We start from the raw sequence: 25,048 nt of genomic DNA, 5'->3' as shown, positions 1-25,048 counted from the left end.
CTAAGACTTCTTGGAGGAGGAAACACATAGTGAAAAGAGTTGAGAAGTGACCCAGCCCTGACAAAGTTGGAAGACTTTTGACAACAAATTGCTCAGAGCCCCCGTTATCTTATATGTATAAGGAAGTAAAAATATCTCCTTTTGTCTTGGCAATATTGAGAGGATATATAATGTAGGTATATGCAGCAGGGTCAAGCAGGTGGTATCTTAAAAAATTACACAATGTATTATAATAATGATGAAAATGACAGCTATGTCTTTAATGATGAGGCTCATTCTTACAGCTTGGCAAGGGTGTATAGAGATTTTCAAGAACTCCTCATGGATGCACCAGAGAGCCAGCACCTTGGTCAGGTTTGGAGAGAACTCCGCACCTTGTCCCAGCTCATGAACACCCTCCAGATGCACCCCGAGAGGATTGCAGGTGAGGTGGGCTTCAGTGTTCTTAAGTATCACTTGCTTCTCGTTTGCCTCCTCCACCAGACAAACTGAAAATACAGAAAGGAATTAGATTTGGTTGGAAAAGATACCAGAGGGTGTAGGAAGGGATCTAGACACAGGAGGAGGCTTACCTTGGTAAGAACTCCTCTTTTTACCAGGCCTGAAGGTAGAAAGTTAGGAAGGAGGGCAAGAAAGATCTCATCCCAGGTAAGTCGCGAGATAGGAGAATGTGGAAAGATATGTGCTCTGGAAAGTCTGAGGCCAGGTGAAGGGGAAAGAGTTCATGGAGCCTGGAAAAGATGTGGACCATATTCACAGAGTCCTAGAGAGTGAGCTACCCAGGACTGTGCAGAAGCAATGCCAAGTAGCAGTAAAGAGCCAGGAAGATCAGTGCACATGTTGGTTGTTGTTATTTCTGTTGTTTAGTCGCTAAGTCATGTCTGACTCTTTGTGACCCCAGAGACTGTAGCCTACCAGGCTCCTCTGTCCATGGGATTTCCCAGGCAAGAACACTGGAGTAGGTTGCCATTTCCTCCTCCAGGGGATATTCCCTACCCAGGGATCAAACCCACATTTCCTGCATTCGCAGGTGGATTCTTTACCACGGAGCCACCGGAAGCCCAGAGCATGTGTTTATCACGACATAAATATGTATAGTCCTTCTTTTTATTCTGGTAATATTCAGCGTCCCAGGCCCTGAGGCAGAGCAGGTGCAAAGTTGGGGGAAGTAGGATTGGGGGCTGGTAGGGAGGTGCCAGGGAAGGTCCAGGAGGTCAGGGGGTTGAGGGGAGTGATTGGACTACACAGATAGGGTCCAGGCTGCATATGGATGAAGGAGAAGCCAGAAGGACTGGAATTGCCCAAGGGAAATGGAGAGGCAAAAGAATGGAGGCCTCAGAGGGTTCCATGACGCTGGTTACAGACTGAGAAAACAACAGGATAGAAAGATTGACAGCTGTGCTCAGAATGTGAAATATGTGGATTCAGGATTTCAAAGGCATGCAGGACAGATGAGAACAAGCCCCCAGGCATGGCCATGGAGGTTGAAGTGGAGCAGAGGTGAAGGTTAGGCGACGGGAAGGCAAAGGAAAGCAGGCTGGATGGACACAGAGGTTGCGGGGGTGGGAGAGCCCCCTGGAATCCAGAAGCTTGAGGACAGAGCAGGAAGGAGCTCCCTCTCCCATGCCCCCCTCTCCAGGGCAAGAACTAGAAACAAGCAAAACCCAAAACCAGAAAATCTCGGACATCTCTTTTCAGAGCACAAGTGGATGCCGTGCGGTTTTCGCGTCCGCCATAGGCTCCTCTGCAGGTGGTTGGAGTTACTGGCTATGGAAACAGCCTGGGCACCAGGTGGACACACCCCCTTTTCAGGGGTAAATGAACAGCTGGAAGGCAGCAGGCTGGCCAGGACCCCAGGGGTCAGTGTGGTTGTGGGGGTGGAGAAAAGGCTGCCCGGGTGGGGAAGTTTGTTCAGGGATGGGCTCAGAGGCTGTAAAGGTTTGTGGCTGCTGGGAAATGTCAGCTCTTTGAATGGAGATGAACTAACCATGAGGACGACCTTGCAGGATGACAAGGGTGAGGAAGGTGATGTCCAAGGAGACAGAAGGGGCTGGATCGGACAGCTTCTGGCTAGGGAGAATGGTATGAAACAGTCGCCCAGGGCTCCTCACCCATGCAAGCCAGGCCGTGTGCTGGTGCCTGGTGACAGAGTCATTAGACCAGTGCCCTCCCCCGAGGGATCCCTGGGCAGAAGTGGAAGGCCCAGGTCCGCACCCTGTGGGGGCTGCTGGAGGGAAGCAGAGGGCCAAAGAGCATAGGTGAGTAGGTCCAAAGAGAACCCAATCCTCCTGCCACTGGGCCACCTTCTCCCTTCTCTCCCTATTGGAAAAATAAAGCACAGGAGTCTGATCAGATGACGGTTAAGATTCCTTCATTACATTCTACTGCTTCTGAAATCAGTAATGCATACACGTTATGTCGTAAAACTAGATTACAAACACGACCTTCTTTGCTGCTCAGGAGTTTACTAAGAGTAAGGGTTGAAAGAACCACAGGGCCTTGCAGGGTCTGGGCACAGTTGGCATTTTAATATGAGGGAAATAAGGGGGAGAAGCACCGACAAGGCAGCAGTTTTTCCCAAGGTTGAACAGCAGATGAGAACACGGGCTTGCCCAACGCCTGGAATGACTATCCACCCTGTTCATCAGTGCACGTTTCACTGCATTTTCTCATTGTCAGATGGTCTGGCTGGAAGGAAGCAAAAAGGAAGTCATTTCAAACCACAGTGTCTCTGTGGTCTTTCAAGCCTTTATATGAGGACCGAAATCACTGCTTACAAGCCAACACAATGCTAGTTTCGAATTGCCATACAGGTGCTTCTTGTGTCAGCCTTCGGGCTGTGGGGGAACATTCCCCTCATGAGACTGGCTTCGGGGGGGTCTGGGAAAACAGCGTTAGAGGAGGCCAGCTGAGACTGTCCAAAGGAATTTGGGGGCTGAGAACATGGACTCTGCAGAACCCCTGTCCTTGGTGGCCATGAGAGGGGAAAACAGACCATCCCCAACAAAAAGGACAGGGTGTCTGAAGGAACTTCTGGCCGAGCACTAAAGTCCACAGTCAGTAGTGAAGATAGTTTCAGAGTCTGTCCCTGGGCTCCCAGGACCTTGCTGGCTGTGAGCACTGAATCCTCAGCCCCAGGCTGCAGTGGAGGGTTAAGCCTCTGAAAGCGAGACGGGCGGCTGTCACTGGTGTGTACTTTTGCCCGTCAGTTCCCCAGTCACCTGGGAAAGTATGCCAACAGTGACCTAGGGCATTTTCCTTTCCTAGCAAACCTGTAGTACTGCATTCTCCACAGAGGAGGATTAATGGTAAAAAAAAAAACACTAGCCGTGAAGCCCCCTCCCCTCTTACCCCCGAGCAAGCTCTGCAGTCTCTCAGTCATCTTTAAACATTGCCCTCTGAGCCTCACGCACACATTTTCCTGGTCTCCCCACCCCCATCCCAGCCTTCTGAGCTCCATGGGCCTCAGCAGCCCCTTCCCCCAGCCTCTAATCTTCCCAGGGAAGAGAACAAGAAGAACAACATTTTAAACTACATTTATTTTCTTTTCCTCAGGGCCCCCCAGTTCACATTTCTCCCTCGGGAATCCTGCTGTCTGGTATCGGCCACTGCTTACATTCTGGCCCCACATCTCCCTACAGGGTGGCCCCCACCCTTCCTCAGGTGTGCTGAACCAGCACGCTCTTTCATGCACCTTCTCCCTGGGGCCACGGCAGCCCAGGCACCTGGGTGGGAATCTAGGCCAGGGCAAAGTTGCTCGCAGTTCCCCTTGTTTTGTCCCTTTTCCCAAGCGAGATGTTTGTAGATGTTTGTATGTAAGGTCAGGTGAGGGAGTTAAAGAATAACGAAGAGTTCAATAGTCAGATAGGGTCCTGACTCTCAGGTCAAGACAACAGTTATTTACTGGGTGTTTCCTATTACTCCATAGACATTCACCAAAGCCCTGATTCCATGTCAGGCTCTAGTGCTGGGTGTCACATAGAGATGACTTGGAGGGCTTACATCTCTGTGCCCAGCTAGTTATGATGGGGAGTGTGATAAAAGCAGTATCTGTAGCTCTCTACTCTCAAGAGACTCTGTGAATGTGTGTGTGTGTGTGTGTGTGTGTTGGGAGTTGTGTTGCTGGAGGTCAGAGGATATAGTATGATGCTGTATACAAAGAGATGATTTGGAGATGAACTACCAAGTTGGAGCCCCAGGTGAAGAAAAAAAAAGGAATCTGGGTTTGGAAGATAAGTTATTGAAAAGGAAAGAAAGCAAGAAGAAAATAGAGCAGCCCCTCTCAGAACCACTGCTCTCTCCTGGGGTAGTGTCCCCAGTCCATGGTTTCAGCTACCTGAGGTCATCCAGTCTGAAAATGTAAGTGGAAAATTCCAGAAGTAAATAACTCATAGTTTTTAAACTGTGTGCCTTTCTGAGTAGCATGATGAACTCTTGCACTTACCTGCCTGGGATGGAAACCATCCCTTTATCCAGGTATCCTGCCCATTAGTCACTTACTCCCTGGCTTTTTTCAGACTGACTGTCAGAGTATTACAGTGTTTATGTGCAAGTAAGCCTTATTTGATTTAATAAAGGCCCCAAAGTGCAAGACCAATGATGCTGGCAATTCAGATATTCTCTTACTCTGCCTAGTTTATAAATTAAACCTCATCATAGGTATGTATGTATAGGGAAAAAAACACAGTATATATATATATATAGGGTTTGGTACTATCTGCTTCCCCTTGGGGGTCTTGGAATATATCCACTGAAGATAAAGGGACTATCGCAGTCAGGTCCTCCTTAAGGCTTTGGGTGACACTGGATTCCCTGGTGGTACAACTGTCAGCACGCTCCATGGTGGTGAGGGAGGTGTCCGTGTGATAGAACTTCAGGGTTGGTTCCCCGAAGCTGGCCCCAGCTGCATGGGCAGGCCTGTGGCTGGCCCATCCCCTTTCAAGAGGAAATTAGCAGAACATCAATCTGGAGGCGGCATATACAAAGAAAGTCACGACCTGAACATGAAGGGTGGCTGTCAAGCACTCAAGGGAACCTCTTGGCTGCCTGGGGAAGGGAGGATTTGGGGACAGAGCAGATGAGGCACTGTAGTATTAGAACCTGGAAGGAGCAGGGACATTTGATGGTTAAAGTTAAAGAAGAACTAAGAGATAAGCAGTCAACCAGGCTCCTGGCAAAGATAGGATGTAGAGATAAGCATTTTCATGCAACCCAAATATTTGAGTCTGACACAACTGAGCAACTGGAACTGAAATGAACTGCATGTTGAAATGATTTCTTAAATATCTGAACCCTCTGCCATCTTCTCTGGCTGGTACCTCCAGAACTGGAGCAGTGGCCAGCTTGAGACTGAAGGTTGGCCCTGGAAGCAGGCAGAGAAGGTGAGTGGGAATTCCCTAGAAAGGGTAAGAATAATATTAATGCAATTAGGACAAGCTTTTTTTTTTTTTTTAAGTTGGCAGCTAAGTACTTTACATTCTTTATTCCAAGTCACCCCCACAACAATCCTAAGAGGCATATGTGGAAAATGCAGACCCAGAGAGGGTCAATCACTTGCCCCAGGGTCACTGTAATGGTTAGGAATCCTTTATGCCTCCTTATAAAGAAATTTCTGCTTCCAGTGGGTTTGAGTGGAGTGGAAAGAATGTGACTGGGCTGATCAGGGCATGAGACTGCAAGCCCAGGCAATAGACCCTCCCCTTTCCCCACTTGAAGATTTTCTTGCCCCAGACAGCCCCGTAAGTGTTAGTCCAAGTGCATACCCTGAACCTAGAGCCATAGCTGACGTGACAGAAACACCAGGAAGGGTCGTCTACCCCTTGACAATGGCCCTGTGGACAGAGCACGTGTCTCCTCCAATTCCACGTGTCTAGGGTTTGAAATCAGTCCTGAATATTCATTGGAAGGACTGATGCTGAAGCTGAAACTCCAATACTTTGGCCACCTGGTGTGAAGAGCTGATTCATTTGAAAAGACCCTGATGCTGGGAAAGATTGAAGGTGGAAGGAGAGGGGAACGACAGAGGATGGGATGATTCAATGGCATCACCAACTCAATGGGCATGAGTTTGAGTAAACTCCGGGAGTTGGTGATGGACAGGGAGGCCTGGCGTGCTGCAGTCCTTGGGGTCGCAAAGAGTCGGACATGACTGAGCGGCTGAACTGAACTGAAGGGTTTCTCAGCCTCAGCACTATTGACCGTTTGAACTGCATAGTTCTTTGTTTGGTCAGGGAAGCAGGGTTCTTCTGTGCATTGTGGGATGTTTAGTGGCATCCACTAGTACTTACCCACCAGTATTTTCCAAGTTGTAACAACTAAAAATGTCTCCAGACATTGCCATATATTCCCAGGAGGACAAAACTACTCCTCACCCCACCCCATTGCCCAACACCAACTCTGCAAAGGATCTGATGACCACCACCACCTCCAGGCCAACCTAGCTTTTTCCAGCTTGTGTGCCTTCTCACAAATTTTGCCTATCTGCTCCAGCAGTAAATGCTGTGACTGTGTTGGTGACAGGCCTGACCCTTAGGTGCTCCCATGGAGCCCCCAAACAGAGCCTTCCTCTGAGAGTCCAGTTAGAAATCACTTCTCGATATTTTCCCTTATTTGACCCATTTTTCCTTCAACACCCTGCTCTTTTTCTCTTTCGTATGCAGGAAGAGGAATACGAATTCGGGAGGTCCTAAAAGATGATGAAACATTGACACTGTTTCTCGTGAAGAACATTGGTCTGTCTGACTCAGTCGTCTACCTTCTGGTCAACTCCCAAGTCCGTCCAGAGCAGGTAGGTGGATGTCATTGGCCCAGTGGTCCCTGGAGGGGAGGAGTAGGCACTGAGCCTGAGAAAGGCAAGGGAGACCTTGAGTTTCTTTTTTCTTTCTTGCTTTCACATTCAGAAGCATTCAGATTCATGCCACATGCTCAGGAGAACACCTCGGGTTCAGTGAGATGATACAGTCCCCATGATGGGATTCTGAAGTGGCACAGAAGCTGGCAGCACTTGAAACACCTCAGAGCTTTAAGACTGGAAGGAACCTAAGAGATCACGTGGCTCAAACTCCCTTTATTGTTGAGGAAACTGAGGTTTATTCATGTAGCCATCAAATACATAGAGACGTTTTAGGTACCAGAATGCAGTGGGAACAATGCGAGGAAACCCCTGACTCCGGGAGCTCACATTCCAGTGGGGACAACAGGCGATGACCACGTAAGCCAAGGGCACCTACGTGCGTTCCCAGGTCGTGAGGAAGGTCCGGCAGCGTCTGAGTTAGGAAGGGACGGGGGGGGGGGGGCAGGTTTTCAATGTAATCATCAGAGAAGGCCTTCCTGAGGAGATGCTATCTAAGCAGATCTTACTGAACAGTAGACCCAGTGCAAATGCCTGTGAGAGGAGAGTGCCAGCTGAGAAACAGGCAAAGCCAGGATCAAGTGTGCTGAGGTGACCTTCAAGGTCATGGAGCCTGATAACAGCTGCATACAGAGCAGACCTCTGCTTTCCTGGGCCGTGTCTCCTCAATGCCAGGCAAACTGCTTGTAACTCCGCTAAACCTGTGTCATCTGTTTTCATAATCTCCTGTATTTGTTCAGAGCATTTTTACCACTAAAGTAAGACTTCCACCTCTCTGAGCACCTGAGCTCCTCACTCTAATCCCAAGATGGGTCAAACAGATGAGAAACTTGACATGCCTGGTGGCCGAGAGACTGGTGCCCAGCTAGAGAGCTGGAATTGCTGGAGCTGGAGTGGAATCGGGGTCTTCTCATTCTCAGTCCTGGGCCCTTTCATTGGTTCTCAAGGTCCCCAGACCAGGAGCATCAGCAAGGACTGGGAGTAAATTCACAGGCCTCACCCCAGACTGACCAGCACTCTCCACTTTAACAAACCCACTGGGTGGTTCTAACAGCTCAGGGGTGAGAACCATGGCTCTAATCTAGGGCCTCATGGGCTCCTGGCCCAGCATCCTGGGTGTGTGGGTTCCTAGTGTGATAAACACAGAGAGAATGCATGATAAGCAGGAGCCTTAGCACAGACATCCTGCCTGCCTCTCCTGGCCAGGACGGCACCTCCTCTAGACTCCGGAAGAATTGTTGTTTAGTCACTAAGTCTTGTCTGACTCATCCTGACCCCATGACTGTAGCCCACCAGCCTCCTCCGTCCAAGGGATTTCCCGGTTAAGAATACTGGAGTGGGTTGCCATTTCCTTCTCCAGGGATCAAACCCGCATCTCCTGCATTGGCAGGCGGATTCTTTACCTCTGAGCCACTAGAGACTCCAGGGAAGATGGAGATGTAAACAGAGAAATTTCAGGGCCTGTGTCAGTCTTGAGGCAAAGGTCTGCACAGGGTGCCGTCTGAGCCCGGGGAGAGGAGGGGACTTACCCACCTGCCTGGTTGAGGTTGGTTCTGTTGGATGGGCTTTTCAAGCTGGTTCCCAGTACAACAGTGAAGAAATCCATACCTGCCTTTCTGGCTTCTCAGTCCCTGAGGTTTTCATGGAAACTAGACAAGGGGAAATAAGGTTCAGCCCTGACACAGCACATCAGGGCACTTGGAGTGAGGGCAGTGCCTAGGCGCGGCCCCAGTGCACGCCTGGGTAGGCCCTGGGGGTCAGGCCTGGCTGGCTGCCCAGCTCTGCTTGGCTCCCCCTCCCACTCCAACCCAATGGCAGGCAGCATGGATTGCTCACTTTCCCTTTGCTTTCTCTTCAGCTCATAAAACTCAAGTCCTGGAAATGCCTGTGATGACTTCCAGTTGGTAACACAAGGGAGATGGAGATAAGGGCAGGAATTTAGGGGAAATTTCTTTCCAGTTCCTCACCTCTGTGACATTTAGGTCTCCAGCTGCTGTGTTGCTAACATCAGGGCAACAGCCTTTCATGTGGGGAGGAGACAGGGCCATTGGGGTGTGCCTGTGTTTAGTGTTGCAGGCTCTGATTAGCTGAGGCTTCCCTGAGCTTAGGAAGGAGCTCAGCTCCTGCACTCCAGAGGCCAGTCATGTAGACCCAGCTCCCTCCATGCCTCCTACCCACCCTGCTTCTCAGCCCCAGTGACCTGTGAGCCTTCCTCCTGACCTCTTTCTCCATCTCCAACCAACTCTGTAACTCCTGGACAGAACTGTCCCCTGGAACTTCCTCCATGCTGGCAAAGTTCTCTCTGTGCCATCTATAGGGTAACCATAGCCGTGTGTGGCTAGTGGGCATGTGAGACGAGGCTAGTACAAGTGAGGAAGTGAATTTTAAATGCCATTTAATTTTAATTACCTTAATCGATCACATAGGGTGTGCTGCTCTCTAATTGATCATCATTATACATGGGATTTTGTTCTTGACTGTCAAGACTGGATATCCCTCTGCCTAGAATCTGAGCACAGCTCCAAAGGGAATAGCATCACCCCTCGCCCCATCTAGGGAATTATTAGATGGCTGAAGTAGCAGAGTACTCTGGCTTGTCCCTCACCACACCCCTTACCCACAGCCCAGGAAACTCCTGAACTTTCTTCAAGGCCCAGCTCAAATGTTACTTCCTCAATCGAATGGTTCATAAACTCTCCCTTCTTTGTCCCGCCCCTCCCCCTGCCCTACTTGACAAGAGAATTAAGAGCAAAAGTTGTTCAAAATGGCTAAGCAAAAGCTCTGGGTTCAAATCTCAGCAAGGTCACACAGTTAACTGCAAGTTAAATTAATCACTCTATTTCCTCATGTGTAAAATGGAGACAATAAAATTTCCTACCATATACAGTGGTTGTGGGAGGTTAAAGACTTAGTATCTATAAACCACTTAACACCTGGCACATAGTAAACACTTAATAAATACCAGCTACTTTTACTAGCGATTCTTAATGCTCCCTCTTCTGTGCTCTGGTTTCACTACGTTCAGTCTAGCACTTCAGTTCAGTTCAGTTCAGTTCAGTTGCTCAGTCATGTCCAACTCTTTGTGACCCCATGAATCGCAGCACGCCAGGCCTCCCTGACCATCACCAACTCCCGGAGTTCACTCAGACTCATGTCCATCGAGTCGGTGATGCCATCCAGCCATCTCATCCTCTGTCGTCCCCTTCTCCTCTTGCCCCCAATCCCTCCCAGCATCAGAGTTTTTTCCAGTGAGTCAACTCTTCACATGAGGTGGCCAAAGTATTGGAGTTTCAGCTTGAGCATCATTTCTTCCAAAGAAATCCCAGGGCTGATCTCCTTCAGAATGGACTGGTTGGATCTCCTTGCAGTCCAAGGGACTCTCAAGAGTCTTCTCCAACACCACAGTTCAAAAGCATCAATTCTTCGGCGCTCACCCTTCTTTACAGTCCAACTCTCACATCCATACATGACCACAGGAAAAACCACAGCCTTGACTAGACGAACCTTTGTTGGCAAAGTAATGTCTCTGCTTTTGAATATGCTATCTAGATTGGTCATAACTTTCCTTCCAAGGAGTAAGCATCTTTTAATTTCATGGCTGCAGTCACCATCTGCAGTGATTTTGGAGCCCAAAAAATTAAAGTCTGACACTGTTTCCACTGTTTCCCCATCTATCTGCCACGAAGTGATGGGATCGGATGCCATGATCTTCGTTTTCTGAATGTTGAGCTTTCAGCCAACTTTTTCACTCTCCTCTTTCACTTTCATCAAGAGGCTTTTTAGTTCCTCTTCACTTTCTGCCATAAGGGTGGTGTCATCTGCATATCTGAGGTTATTGATATTTCTCCTGGCAATCTTGATTCTAGCTTGTGTTTCTTCCAGCCCAGTGTTTCTCATGATATACTCTGCTGCTGTTTAAATGCCTGCATTTCTAGCTAGCCCATGAGCTTTTTGGAGGGCAGAAAATTTATCTCATTCTCTCTGCGTGCCTGGTAACTCTCCTAGTCCCTGCAGAATGGGAACACAGTGAATGAGCATTGAATGAATGAGTGGCACTCGTCTGGTGTCCCAGCTTTCCTCCAGCCTGTTGTATAACCCTATCAAGTCACCTAACCCCTTCAGCCTCACTTCTCTCCTCTGAGATACTAGAGGTTTGGACAAAATGAGTTAATTAATTCCCTCCCCTGTGTAGAATCCATGGGACTGTGGAGGCCAAGGAAGTCCATGAGCCTATTCTGTTCATGGTATTTAATGCTTTTGTCCACTGGGAGTCCAGGACTCCAGGAGGCCATTTACTGTGCTGGGTGGATAAAGGTCCCTGGCCAGGGCTGAGGCCTCCTTTGCCTCTGGAGGCCATCAGGGAGCTTGTGCTTTGAGAGTCACTGCCCACGGGAGGTTTCTGATGTGGGTGCTCCAGGGGTTAACATCATTGGATAAAATACAGGGTGCCTAGTTAAATTTGAATTTTAAATAAACAATAAATAATTTTTTCAGCATAAGGATGTTCTATTTGGACTCCATTTGGGACATACTTGTACCAAAAATTGTTCACTGTTTATCTGAAATTCAGATTTAACTGGGCATCCAGTATTTGTATATGTAAATCTGGTGAGACAGGAAGGGGGAGAGGTGGTCATTCACCATCACTCCAAATGCATTCTAGCTACTCGCCCCCCTCAGCTGCACACAGTAGGTCCTGATGGTACCTTACCATCATGTGCTAAGAAGGAATGGCTCATGTCGTAAAGTCTCTCTGTTAAAATGAGGCTTGGGAGTGTTTTCATTTTCTGTGGCTGCTGTAACAAATTACCACAAACTTAGTTTCTTAAAACAACACACATTTATTATTTTATGGTTCCAGAGATCACATTCTGAAAGTCAAGGTGCCAGCAGGGCTGTGCTCCTTACTGGGCAGTCTAGAGGAAAGTTCAATTTCTTGCCTTTTCTAGCTTCTAGAGACTGTCTACGTTCCTCAGCTGGTGGCCTCCCTTCATCTTCACGGCTAGTAGTGGCCGGTCCAGTCTTCCCCGCATCAAATTATCCTGACATTGTTTATTCTGCTATTCTCTTCCACATTTAAAGGACTCTTGTGATTACATTGGGTTCACCCAGATAATCCAAAATCATCTCCTTATTTTAAAGTCAGATGAATAGCAACCTTAATTTCATCTGCAATCTTTAATTCCGCTCACTGTGCCGCATAGCATATTCACAGGGTCTGTGGGTTAGGACGTGGAATCACTGGGGGGCCAGTATTCTTCTACACAGGGAGGTTTCCAGTGTTGCTTTTCCTTTCTGCAGTTTGCTCGTGGAGTCCCAGACCTGATGCTGAAGGACATCGCCTGCAGCGAGGCCCTCCTGGAGCGTTTCCTGATCTTTCCCCAGCGCCGTGCAGCCCAGACAGTGCGTGGCAGCTTGTGCTCCCTCTCTCAGGGAACCTTACAGTGGATGGAAGACACCCTGTACGCCAACGTGGACTTCTTCAAGCTCTTCCACGTGGTAAGGGAGGTGTTCAGCTGCTCGCCCCTTGGGAGGTAATTTCTGGAGGCAGTATGGCCTGGAGACAGGCCACTGGGAACTCATGAATGAACAGTCAGGGAAGGCATAAACTTGGTGTTCAAGACAGGCTCCAGAGGTCCCCAAACCAGCTGACAGTATTTCCAGAACATGGCCCAGACATGCAGCAGTCACCACTAGGTTCACCCTTAGACTTGGGTTGGGGCAGGCCTAGGCCCATGCCAAATGTGGGACCAGCCCTCTTCGCCACCACTGGCAGTATGGAAAGGAGGAGGCCTGGGGGGACCCCTGGATTGGCTTCCTGGCTAGGTCATCATGGACATGATGGTTAACCTTTCTTGGCCCTATCACTCATCTGTAAGACAAATATAATACTTTGAAGAATAGTAGAAAAGATACATTAAAAATATATGCAAAACATTTAATAAATGTCAGTGAATGAGAGCTTTATACACTCCCTTCTCTGGGTCTGCTTTTGACCTCAGAGCTTACTGTTTATGGGTAGAAAAGAACAGAGAAAATGTTACAGAAAATTTGCAAAAATTTGGCATGCCTGATCTAGCACAACGCTATGCTCAGAACGACATCCTACATAGTCTTGGGATTTGATTGTATCTCTTCTTTTGCTCGAAGGGGCCTCCCTGGTGGCTGTCAGATGGTAAAGAATCTGCCCGCAACACGGGAGACCCAGGTTCAATACCTGGGTCAGGAAATCCCCTGCAGAAAGAAATGGCAACTCACTCCAATATTCTTGCATAGAGAATTCCAAGGACAGAGGAGCCTGGTGCGCTACAATCCATGGGGTCTCAAAGAGTCGGACACGACTGAGTGACTAATACACACACACACACACACACACACACACACACACACGATGAGAGGGATAGGCTTCAGGCATTTGTTCTCGCACTTCAGAGTGCCTGAAAATCATCAGGGAAGCTGGTAAAAGATGCAAGCTCTAAATTCCTACCCCCAGAGGTTGATTCAGGAAACCTGGGTTGGGCCGCAATCTGCTGTTAACACAGGTGATTCTGATAGAGGTCTTTGTAGGCCACGCTTCAAGAAACACTCAGAATTAGAATTTTCTAGCATTGAATTGTGTTTTCTCTTTCGCCTACATTGTAATATCTGGAACTATATTTCAGGGAGTGCCAGTCAACTGAGAACTTGCCGGAGGAATTTGTGTTTTGTCTTAAAAAAAAAAAACAAACTGCTTCTGAGTATATTTTTAAGAGAGTTATTAATTGATTTATTTCTGGCTGCTCTGGGTCTCTGTTGCTACTCGTGGACTTTCTCTAGTTGCGGGAGCGGGGGCCACTCTCTAGCTGTGGTCTGTGGGCTTCTCACTGCAGTAGCTCCTCTTGTTTCAGGACACAGGCTCTGGGGCACGTGGGCTTCAGTAGTTGTGGTATACAGACTTAGTTGTCCCATGGCACGTGGGGTCTTCCCAGACCAGGGATCAAACCTGTGTCCCCTGCATTGGCAGGCGGATTGTTAACCACTGCACCACAAGCGAAGCACTGTGGATTTTTGCTTTGCTTTGCTTTTTTTTTTTTAATTTGCTCTCTCAAGTAGAAAATTTGCCCTAGGCTTGTCTTTAAAAGCAAGGTGAAGGCCTTTAAAAACAAAGTAAAACAAGACCCCACAGTTAATGGCAAGGTTCACACTTCATTCCTTTCAGTGTGACTTTTCCTTGAAATGTCACTCCATAATTTTCCCAGTTCATTGGGGATCCAGAGTGGGTAAAGGGGTCGTATCTATGGATGCCACCGATACTGAGAGTCAAGGGCCCCAGAAAAGATCTCTGCCAGGAGAATAAAAAGTCACGCATTTCTAACTTCTCTGTCCAAAGTGCCTCGAGGAACCCAATTTTAGACAGTTCTCAGTTTGTTTTCAGATTCAGACAGGAGAGTGAGTAGGTGATAAAGGTCCTTATTCTGGACAGCTGAACCCCAGCACCGTGGGAGACCAGCTCCTGCATTTGTAGGTTTGTATTTGAAGATCTGTGGGAGGTTCCCTGAGTACCTGGGATATGCAATCCTCTGGGCGCTAGAAAAGGGGTAGGGGCATGTGTCTCTTTTTGAAGCACCTTTATAGCAAATGTACCTTTGGGGCATGAAGACAGACAGCCTGGATACAGCAGGACAAAGGGCGACCTGGGCACAATGGTTCATTAGGGTCTGGACCCATAACTTACGCTACTGACTTTAGATGTTTATCATATAAGAAAGACCAGCATGCTTTTTCTTCTGTCCTTATATGCTGCTCTGGCAAGTGTCAGCATTCAGAAACCAGAGAATTTTGGTTGGTCACCCTCACCTCCCTGAGATGGACCCTGGGTGCTTGCCCACCACCCACGTACACGTGTCCATGCACTCAAACCTGAATTGGACCAGGCACTGAGGCCAAGGGCCCAGCCACGGTCTGCACACCCTTACTGAATTCCCAGCTACCCTGAGACAAACAGGCCATGTCACAGCACTGAGGCTTAGGACATTTGGCCTCTAGAACAGTGGTTTTCAGCGTGGTTGCATACTGAGTTACCTGCGGAGCTTTTAAAAGTTACGAATACCACCTTTACCCACAGCTGATTGATTTTGATTCAATTGCTTTTAGCATTTAAAAAAAAATTTACGTATTTTATTTTTGGTGTGCTGGGTCTTCATTGCTGTGTGGGCTTTTCTCTGGTTGTGGAGAGCGGGACTCCTTTAGTTGCAGTGCAGAGGCTTCTCATTGTGATGGCTTTTGTTTCGGAGCACTGGCTCTAGGGAGCTCAGGCTTCAGTGGTGGCGGCATGTGGGTTCAGTAATAGAGGCGCCCAGGCTCTAGAGCACAGGCTCAATAGATATGCACACAGGTTTAGTTGGTATGCAGCATGTGGGATCTTTCTGGATCAGGGACTGAACACGTGTCCTCTGCATTTGGCCAGCAGATTCTTTACCACTGAGCCCCTAGGGAAGCTCTCTTAGCATTTTTAAAAGCTTCCCAGGCATTCTCATTCCAGCCAGGGTTGAGAGTTGTGGACCTACAATATAGGAGTTTGATTTACAGACTTAATTTCTGTAGACCAAGCATGTGAATGAGTGCTAGTCGCTCAGTTGTGTCTGACTCTGCAACCCATGGACTGTAGCCCACCAGGCTACTCTGTTCATGGGATCTTCCGGGCAAGCACACTGGAGTGGGTAGCCATCTCCTTCTCCAGGGGATCTTTCTGACCCAGGGATGGAACCGGGGTCTCCTGAATTGCAGGTGGATTCTTTACCAACTGAGCTATGAGGGAAGACCAAGCGTAATAATAATAGTACCCAAATGCCCCGAAGGCCTCAGAGCACTTTCACTTTCCACCCCTAAGACCAGGGTGCTGTGCAGAAGCGTCTTCCCTGCTGTTGACCCAGAGACTGCCAAGAGGAGAAAGCCCTGGCAGGAGATGGGCTAACCCTGCAGATAGGGTTGCCCTACCTTCCATCTTCTTGCTCCTGCTTGTCTGTGGGGGAAGACCTGACCAAGACAGGACACATGGGCCCAAGCAAAGAGGACAAACAACCTAGGTGGTGACCTTGAAACGTGCTTTTCCAGCTGACAAATGGACTAAGTAACTAAACATCTACAAAGAAGGAAACCTACGTGGCTCAGATGGTAAAGAATCTGTCTGTATTGCAGGCAGACGCAGGTTCGACCCCTGGGTCAGGAAGATCTCCTGGAGAAGGGAATGGCAACCCACTCCAATATGCTTGCCTGGAGAATCCCATGGACAAAGGAGCCTGACAGGCTACAGTCCATAGGGTTGCAGAGTTAGACCTGACTGAGCGATTAACACCAACATGAAGAAGGAAACCTATAAGGAACTATTTGCAGTAAGATGGAACTTTTGCTCCTATACCCACCCTATCAATGATTTTAGAAAAACAGTGATGAAACAGGCACAGAAAAGCTCAGGGCAGACCCTCCAACCCTCTCAGAGGGGCATGGGCCAGGCATAGCTGCTCGGAGGCCGGGGCAGAGGCCTCCCTGGGACAGGGCTGTTGTTGCAGCTGGTTGGCAAGCAGCCAAGCTTAGGTCCTGTGCGGGGAATGCGTCTTCCGTTCTCCTGGGCTGTTTTTCAGGCACATGTGTATCAGTGTATAAATAAGCTTTCAGTAATTGCCAAATTGGTGCTCACTAACAAAGAGAGAGGGGCCAACTCACTAAACCACTGCATGACACCTACCCCTGTTGTGTCAGGACCTGGGCGTGTGGGTGGAAGTTTAACCCCCAAACTGGCCATACAGCCAAGAAAACTAGGAGAAGGGGGCTGGGGACTCAGCACCAACTGGGGCCAGCTGTGTTTTTCCTCAGCCCCTTGGAGATCAGAAGTGAGTGTTGTCATCCTCAAATAATCCAAGTGCAGTACCCACGCCTTCCTCCACCCCACCCATTCCCAGATGTACGCTCGCGTGTACACACACACACACACACACACACACACTCCTCTCTCTCTCTCTCTCTCTCTGTGCCCAATAACCTAGGCAGACTGGGAAAAAAACAGCAGCCAGCTGACTGGATTTACTCCAAGAAGAATTAGCCCCTCTTGCTTTCACCTGGGTTGAGATGGTTTAAAAGAGCTTGCCTTCACCTGTGGCCTTTTCAGACCTAACGCCCCCAGCTTGAAACCCAGCAGCTCAGGCCTGGGCCGAGGTACTGAGACTGCCGAGGCTACCTGAAACGTCTTGCACCTCATAAAAAACGGTGTGTCAGTTTCGGGTGAGGGGTTGGGCTGTTTCCCATCTGATCTGGCCCAAGGCGTGTGTGTCACTCCCCCTCCTCCTCCTCCCCCTTCAATCCTTCCTGTTTTCTCCCTGACTCCTGGTGCACAGCTTTGAAATCTTGCTGAGAAGCAAATCTGTCCCTTCAGCTCTGCATGTTTATTTGTGGAAGTTCGGCAGGAGAACTGAGGCGGGTGCCAAGACCTGCCACGCTGCTGGGAAATCTGCGTTTCCCTCCCTTCCCCCTCTCAATGGACACTGATAGAGGAAATTGGCCTCCCCGGCATTTTGGCCCGTGGTTTCCCCCTTTGCAGTCGCTTCCAATGTGACATGATTCAGCTTTCTTTCCTTTCCCTCAACTACTACTCTGAAACATTTTTAGTTTTCTGACTTCATTTTCCCTGTGTCTTTGTGACTATGGGGTGGCTGAACATTGATTGAGTTCCATAGGAGAAAGGCCAATCTTGGGGGTGCTTGCTACATGCTCTTTTCAATGTCCTGCTTTGTTCTTGGCTCTGCTCCCTAAATTCCTGAATCACTGGGAATAAGTGTGGGTGGACTGCCCCTGCTCAGTGTGAGCTGGCCGTGGTTTCTGCTCTCTTGGATCATTCGTTGCAGTTTGTTAAATTTCAACTATGCGTTTCAGTTTTCGGGTGACGTTGCCGCCTCAAAATTCTCTGGAAAAGCCCCATGTCTCCAGGATTTTGTGATGGTTTCTCCCATTAGTGACTTCACTTCATGATCTCTCTCCTCCCATCTTTGAATCCTTGGGCTGTCAACATTCTCCCATTTTTGCAGGGTGTCTCGGGGGAAGGAAGAGAAAGCAGTGGTGCTCGGTGTCAGCAATGTGGAGGGAAGCGCAGCAGGCTGAGCGAAAAGAAAATCAAGTTAGAAAATATTGTTTTTTGAAAATTATTTAGCCACAGCAAATACAGCTGATTTATAGCATTAGTATTTGTTCTTTCTACAGCTACAAAATTATGTGTCTATTATAATTCAAAATTTTGGCAAGCTGATTTTGATAAAGAAATGAAATGGAAGAGAGAGGGACATTAATGTATGTTAAATGTATATTAGGATTATGGGCTTGACTGGCATTAGCCTGCAATGGTTTCTTTTAGGCTCCAGGCACCAGTAGGTGCCTGGAGCCTAAAATAGGCCAGGGCTTATTTTCTTACCAGATGAGTTGTAGTTTTATGAATTTAAAAAGGAGAAAAAGACTTAGAGGTCAAAACTAAAGTCACTTAGGACACAAACAGTCCCCTGCAAAGACTGCTCTTAGGATAAAGTGTCCTGGGGTTCTGGCCTTTATTCAGTAGCTGTAGATAGAGTAGCAACGTGTTAGGCATCCGGTTTTCTCCAAGGTAAACTGGTTTAAAGAAGGATTTCTGCCTCTGAGTTTTCTTATCTCTCCAGAACAGTAGTTCTTAATCTTTTTATAGATTAGGACTGCCTTTGAGAACGTGACAACAGCTCTAAGCCTTTTCCCTACAGAAATGTGAGTTCACACGGACACACAGCAGGTGGGGGCGCTTGAAGCCTCTGAAGTCAGACCCCAAGTTAAGAGCTTTTGCATTAAAATTTCTTTCCTACTTACCATTCATGTATATCCTTTCCAAAAGATTTAAAATACAGCCACAGATTCTTCCTTAATTCTCCTTATCAAGTAATCAGCTTCTCCCCTGAGCACAGGACCCCAGAGAGAGAGAAAGGACCAGAAGGCCGACAGCCTGCTGGGGTGCACAAGATCTCCTGATGGTCAGGGGCCTGGTCCTGGCTCTGCACTGGCCCCTTCCTTGCTGTCATTTGCAAGGAACTCAGCCTCCCCATGTGTAAAATTGAGACAGCAAAACCTATTCCCTGGATCTCATAGGATTCAGTGGTGAAATTTACATTAGAGGTAGAAAAGCACTTTGAAACAAAAAGCATTTTTGCTCTTACAAAAATAAGAATGTAGCTGCTTTGTCGGGGGCCGCCTCATTGCTCCACTCCCAGAAGTGTCCTCCTCAAACACTTAGGTGGGACATTCTTCCTCCCCAGACCCTCAGACTAGGAAGAGGACTATTTCAAGGGGTAGTCTCTTGGCTGCCCCTAGATTCCAAACTCAGTTTTGCATTCATCAGCCACAAATACTGAAAACAAAACTGAAGTCACCATGGAAAGAAAAAGGCCCAGTTTCTGTTGAGCCGGAGAGAGTCCCATTACTTGTCTGTTCAAGAGCCCACCCTCTCATTCAGACTCTCTGCCCCTCCTTCCTCCCCAGTTCTGGGAGACAGCTTGTCTCTGTGACCTCTCCCGGTAGAGACAGTTTGGCATTTCCCCACTGCTCTGAGTGATTTAGTCTGAATTCTCTACTCATGACGCATTTCCTGGTACTCAGGGTGTCCCCTCCTGGTTGCCCCCTCACCACTGAAGCTGGTTTCCTCTCTTTTCATCTGATGCTTCACAACTGTCAGGTTGCAACAAACATGCTTCAAATCTACATTCCTCCAGTTGCCTAGCAACAACTTCCCTCCCGGATAAATCTGGATTTCCTGTAGCAGCCCACAATTAAACACAGTGGGCCCCTCACTGTCTGTCTACCGCTTCGTCTGCTTTTCACCTCTGTCTGGGTGCTTTAAAGACAGAAGCTCACCCTTTACTCCAGAGCCCTCCACCAGTTCCCAGAGACCACGTTATCCTTGTAAAGACAATTTTAACCCCAAGGTTACCTATTCACCCTTGTGTTAGATCCTCAACTTAGAAATCAATACTGGTTTCCAGATGGCCTTCTTTGAATCAGAGAAAGTAAAACAAAAATTTCAACTCTTAAAACATGTCTTTTTTTGTGCTGACAGCGTGGCATCTGTTTGATTAACCTGTCGGATCCAAAGTGTCAGCAAGAATTGCTCAAGTGAGACTTTTGTAGTAGCTGCTGCTGCTGCTAAGTCACTTCAGTTCTGTCCGACTCTGTGTGACCCCACAGACAGCAGCCCATGAGGCTCCCCCTTCCCTGGGATTCTCCAGGCAAGAACACTGGAGTGGGTTGCCAATTCCTTCTCCAATGCATGAAAGTGAAAGTGAAGTCACTCAGTCATGTCCAACTCTTCGCGACCCCATGGACGGCAGCCTACCAGGCTCCTCCGCCCATGGGATTTTCCAGGCAAGAGTACTGGAGTAGGTTACCATTGCTTTCTCTGTTAGTAGGGAATATAGTTTATTCTGCCTCAAGAAAAAATATTACACAGTCCCAAAGGATAGGCATGTACCTCGTCCCTTGAGAACCCAGAGACCTCATGTAACCAGAATTTTCTTGGCTACTGGGTAGGACCTTGTATCCATTTTTCAAGTTCTGGACCAAGGCCCAGGAACCCCTCAGACCTCCCAAAGCTGATGGAAGATGATACAGACCTACTTTTCTATAGCCCTATCTGTATATCCAATCTTCTTTATGAGATCTAATCAGGTCTTAAACGGGTTGAGTTCAACTTGAGTGCTGAGGACAGGCGTGACATAGAAGAGTTACTTGTTGTTTGGGAAATTGAGAGAATTTATTTGGCATAGGAAACAGTGGTGTGCGTGTGTATGTGTGAGAGAGAGAGAGATGATGATACTTGCCATTTTGGTCTGTGACCTTTTTTTCCAGAAATGTTTTCATATTTCCATTCAAATAAATTTACAGTCCCTTCCGGTTCTTTTGGCAGGAACAATCCATGCAAATTTGAATAGATACTGGGGGAGGGAGCCTGGGAAAGTTATTTTATAATTTATGGCAACATCAATCAGACAGTTGGTGACTAGACACATATGAAGTGTTCCCTGGGGAGACGGGATGGGGGAGCACTGTTCTGAGATGTAGGTGGTATCTAAAACAGAGGTTCGAGTACAAGATCCTCATTATTTACCATCTCCACTGGAAAGAGCTAGGAAAGGCATTGCAGCTGTGGTACTAGGGATACAGCTGGAACTCAGTAAATATTTATATTAACATAATGAATATTATTAAATTATTTTTAATGGGATATAGTTGCTTTATAATATTGTCAGTTTCTGCTGTGCGACAACATGAGTCAGCTATATTCACACATATATCCCCTCTCTCTTGAGCCTCCCTCCCACCCTATACCCATGTAGGTCATCACAGAGCAGCGAGCTGAGTTCCCTGTGCTATATGGCAGGTTCCCACTAGCTATCTATTTTACACATGGCAGTGTATATATGGTCAGTCCCAATCTCTCAGTTCATCCATACCACACCACCCACCATGTCCACACATCTAGTCTCTATATTTGTGTCTCTATTCCTGCCCAGAAAATAGGGTACAATTTTCTTAGATTCCACATATATATGCACTAATATAAAATATTTGTTTTTCTCTTTCTGATTTACTTCACTCTATATAACAGACAAGACTGAAAAGGAAAATGTTAACCAAACACAAAAACGTACCTCCAGCAGTTGTTCCTCCTGTCCCCCTTCCCCAAATTTCTGGTCTTATTCTGACTGGCTGGCCCTCTAGTCTCTCTTGCCATCTCTCCTTACATTCCTCCTCCTCCTGAAATTCCTGGCCCTCCTGTTCTGTCCATAAACACTGCCCTCACTCTCACGATCATTACCTTGTCTTCTTTCAAAGCAAAACCAAGTGTTAGCTTCCCCCATCCCTAGGCAGAGCCGACCACACCCTTTCTGTAAGTCACCATTGTATCCTGTAAAAATATCTCTCATTGAACCTAAAATCACAATAGACTTTGTCTCTTATCCACTAGATTGTGTTTATTTTCTCATTAAGTGATACAGTACACATTTATTGCACATTTACTATGTACCATACTCTGAAGATATATATAAAAAAAAAATGTATTCCTATGCTTAATGAATTTACAGTATAGTAGAAAGACAGAGGGTCTTCCCAGGTGGCTCAGCAATAAAGAATCCATCTGCCAATGTAGGAGATGCAGGTTCAACCTCTGGGTCAGGAAGATCCCCTGGATCTCCAACCCGCTCCAGTATTCTTGCCTGAGAAATCCCATGGACAGGGGAGCCTGATGGGCTACAGGCCACAGGGTCACAAAAGAGTCAGACACGACTTAGCAACTAAAACAACAACAGAAAGAGAGATGACTTAAAAAAAAATAGCAAACCAGTGCAAAAGTGATAAAAGGACAGAGGATTTAGGAGCAACTAGACGGGGTACATTAACTTACGGGGAAGGAGGGCAAGAAGAGCATGATGGTGAAGGGGAAGAAAGCTTTCTGGAGAAGATGAGGTGGTTTTACCTGACCTGACTGGCCAATAGGGTGAGGATGGGGTGAGATGGAGTGGGTAGGCTGTTTTATTAGGCCCTAAAATGATAACCTAGTAACTAAAGGCAACAGGGTTTGCAGAGGCCTACAAAAATGTTTGAGATCTAAAAATAAAAAATTAATCATACTCTGGTTTCTCTTCAGATCACATAAATCTTTCACCTTTTACTAAAAATAAAAATAATGGCTTCAAAATACAAAGAAAAAGCTTAGAATTAAAGTTAATAAACATTAAATTGAATCCTTAAGAAAGGTAATGTTATTCAACTTTATGGTTAAGTTTAATATTCATGAAATTCTAAATTTAAAAAACTGGTTTATAGATCAGTCTTTCCCTTTACAAACATTAGTAAGTATTTGCAGTGATTGCTTAGACATTGTACCAGATCATTCATTAAATGAGTTCAGTTCAGTTCAGTCGCTCAGTCGTGTCCTACTCTTTGCGACCCCATGAATTGCAGCATGCCAGGCCTCCCTGTCCATCGCCAATCCCAGAGTCCACCCAAACTCATGTCCATCGAGGCTGTGATGCCATCCAGCCATCTCATCCTTTGTTGTCCCCTTCTCCTCCTACCCTCAGTCTTTCCCAGCATCAGAGTCTTTTCCAATGAGTCAACTCTTCACATGAGGTGGCCAAAGTACTGGAGTGTCAGCTTCAGCATCAGTCCTTCCAATGAACACCTAGGACTGATCTCCTTTACGATGGACTGGTTGGATCTCCTTGCAGTCCAAGGGACTCTCAAGAGTCTTCTCCAACACCACAGTTCAAAAGCATCAATTCTTTGGTGCTCAGCTTTCTTCACAGTCCAACTCTCACATCCATACATGACCACTGGAAAAACCATAGCCTTGACTAGATGGACCTTGTTGGCAAAGTAATGTCTCTGCTTTTGAATATGCTATCTAGGTTGGTCATAACTTTCCTTCCAAGGAGTAAGCGTCTTTTAATGTCATGGCTGCAATCACCATCTGCAGTGATTTTGGAGCCCCCAAAAAAAAGTCTGACACTGTTTCCACTGTTTCCCCATCTAATTGCCATGAAGTGATGGGACCGGATGCCATAATCTTAGTTTTCTGAATGTTGAGCTTTCAGCCAACTTTTTCACTCTCCTCTTTCACTTTCATCAAGAGACTTTTTAGTTCCTCTTCATTTTCTGCCATAGGGTGGTATCATCTGCATATCTGAGGTTATTGATCTTTCTCCCGGCAATCTTGATTCCAGCTTGTGTTTCTTCCAGCCCAGCGTTTCTCATGATGTACTCTGCATAGAAGTTAAAGAAGCGGGGTGACAATATACAGCCTTGACGAACTCCTTTTCCTATTTGGAACCAGTCTGTTGTTCCATGTCCAGTTCTAACTGTTGCTTCCTGACCTGCATACAGGTTTCTCAAAGGCAGGTCAGGTGGTCTGGTATTCCCATCTCTTTCAGAATTTTCCACAGTTTATTGTGATCCACACAGTCAAAGGCTTTGGCATAGTCAATAAAGCAGAAATAGATGTTTTTCTGGAACTCTCTTGCTTTTTCTATGATCCAGCGGATGTTGGCAATTTGATCTCTGGTGCCTCTGCCTTTTCTAAAACCAGGTTGAACATCTGGAAGTTTGTTGGGGGCCAGAGTGAGGTACTCCGCCCATGGCAAAGGTCATGAGGAAGGAGGCTCGACATACGCAAAGGCGGGATTGAGCCTCAGGAGTCCCCCTGGAAATCCTCGAGCGTCTACCCCCATAACCAGAGCCTGCCTACTTTACTACTTTGTGCTCTTACCTACACCTCTGACTTTACGGGGGGCTGTCCCCCACCACCTCTTTCGGAGAAGGAGTTAACCTAGAGCTCCAGTCAATAAAAACTCTTGGGTGTGACAAGAGTGTTTTAACCTACAAACTCCTCTGAAGGTTCTCTAGCCTGCCTGACAGGCTCGTCCGGCCACATGTGATTGCTCACAGCCTCCCAACAGTGAGAGGCACGAGATGCTTTAAACCTTCTAAAAACAGGTTCCTTAGAAAAGTTAGAAAACTATTAGTATAAGTATAATGGGCTGATTAGAAATTGTATTGGTGAAGAGTTTTTCATTTGTTGAGCCAATGTTTGTTGCTAAGTCTCCACATCCCCTGCCCTTACACACATTAATGAATATATAGAAGAAATAAGTATTAACCTTTGATATTAATCACGTTAGACCTTAGGCTAAGTAAATTCTTTCCTTAACTAAAACCCACTACACCCTCACCCTGTAGGAATGTAACTTTACTTGGGTGGCGTCTGTTTTGAGAATAATCAACCCTGGAGAAATAAGTGTCCTGATTGACTGACCGCTGTCACAAGGAGAGGGTCGTAAATTGTCAGCAGGCCCCCCTGGCCAGAAGATGATGTAACACCCCTAAGACCTCTGTATACATTTGTGTGAAGCACCTGACTTTAATCAAAGTCAGGACTGCTGTCCCCACGTGACTTTTGTATAACATCTTAGTGTATAAAAACAGACTCTGGAAAATAAAGAATTGGGATCAGTTTCTCGAAATACTGGTCTCCCCATGTCGCTCTCTCTCTCACTCTGGCTGAGTCTCCATCTGGAGCGCGGAACCCACCATGCTTACTAATTATGCCTGGGCTTCTAAGGTCCGACCGGGGAGGCCTCAGTGTCTCCTCTCCTTCGGGAG

At 47.2% G+C, this 25,048-nt stretch overlaps 1 protein-coding gene across 1 annotated transcript in view; it reads left to right on the top strand.

Annotated features, from left to right (window-relative positions):
* The first annotated feature begins 222 nt into the window (after positions 1 to 222).
* ABCA4 (ATP-binding cassette, sub-family A (ABC1), member 4) overlaps positions 223 to 25,048 on the top strand; it is a 132,401-nt gene continuing 107,575 nt past the window's right edge. Inside the window, exons 1-3 of the mRNA XM_010860511.1 lie at positions 223 to 424; positions 6,660 to 6,787; positions 12,152 to 12,349. Coding sequence (XP_010858813.1) covers positions 223 to 424; positions 6,660 to 6,787; positions 12,152 to 12,349 — 528 coding nt within the window. The remainder of the gene's footprint in view (positions 425 to 6,659; positions 6,788 to 12,151; positions 12,350 to 25,048) is intronic.

The sequence above is a fragment of the Bison bison genome, unplaced genomic scaffold (assembly GCF_000754665.1).
Source record: "Bison bison bison isolate TAMUID 2011002044 unplaced genomic scaffold, Bison_UMD1.0 scf7180017864466, whole genome shotgun sequence".
Classification (NCBI taxonomy): domain Eukaryota; kingdom Metazoa; phylum Chordata; class Mammalia; order Artiodactyla; family Bovidae; genus Bison; species Bison bison.
The sequence above is the reverse complement of the archived record's forward strand: the minus strand, read 5'-3'. Positions and strand labels throughout refer to the sequence as shown.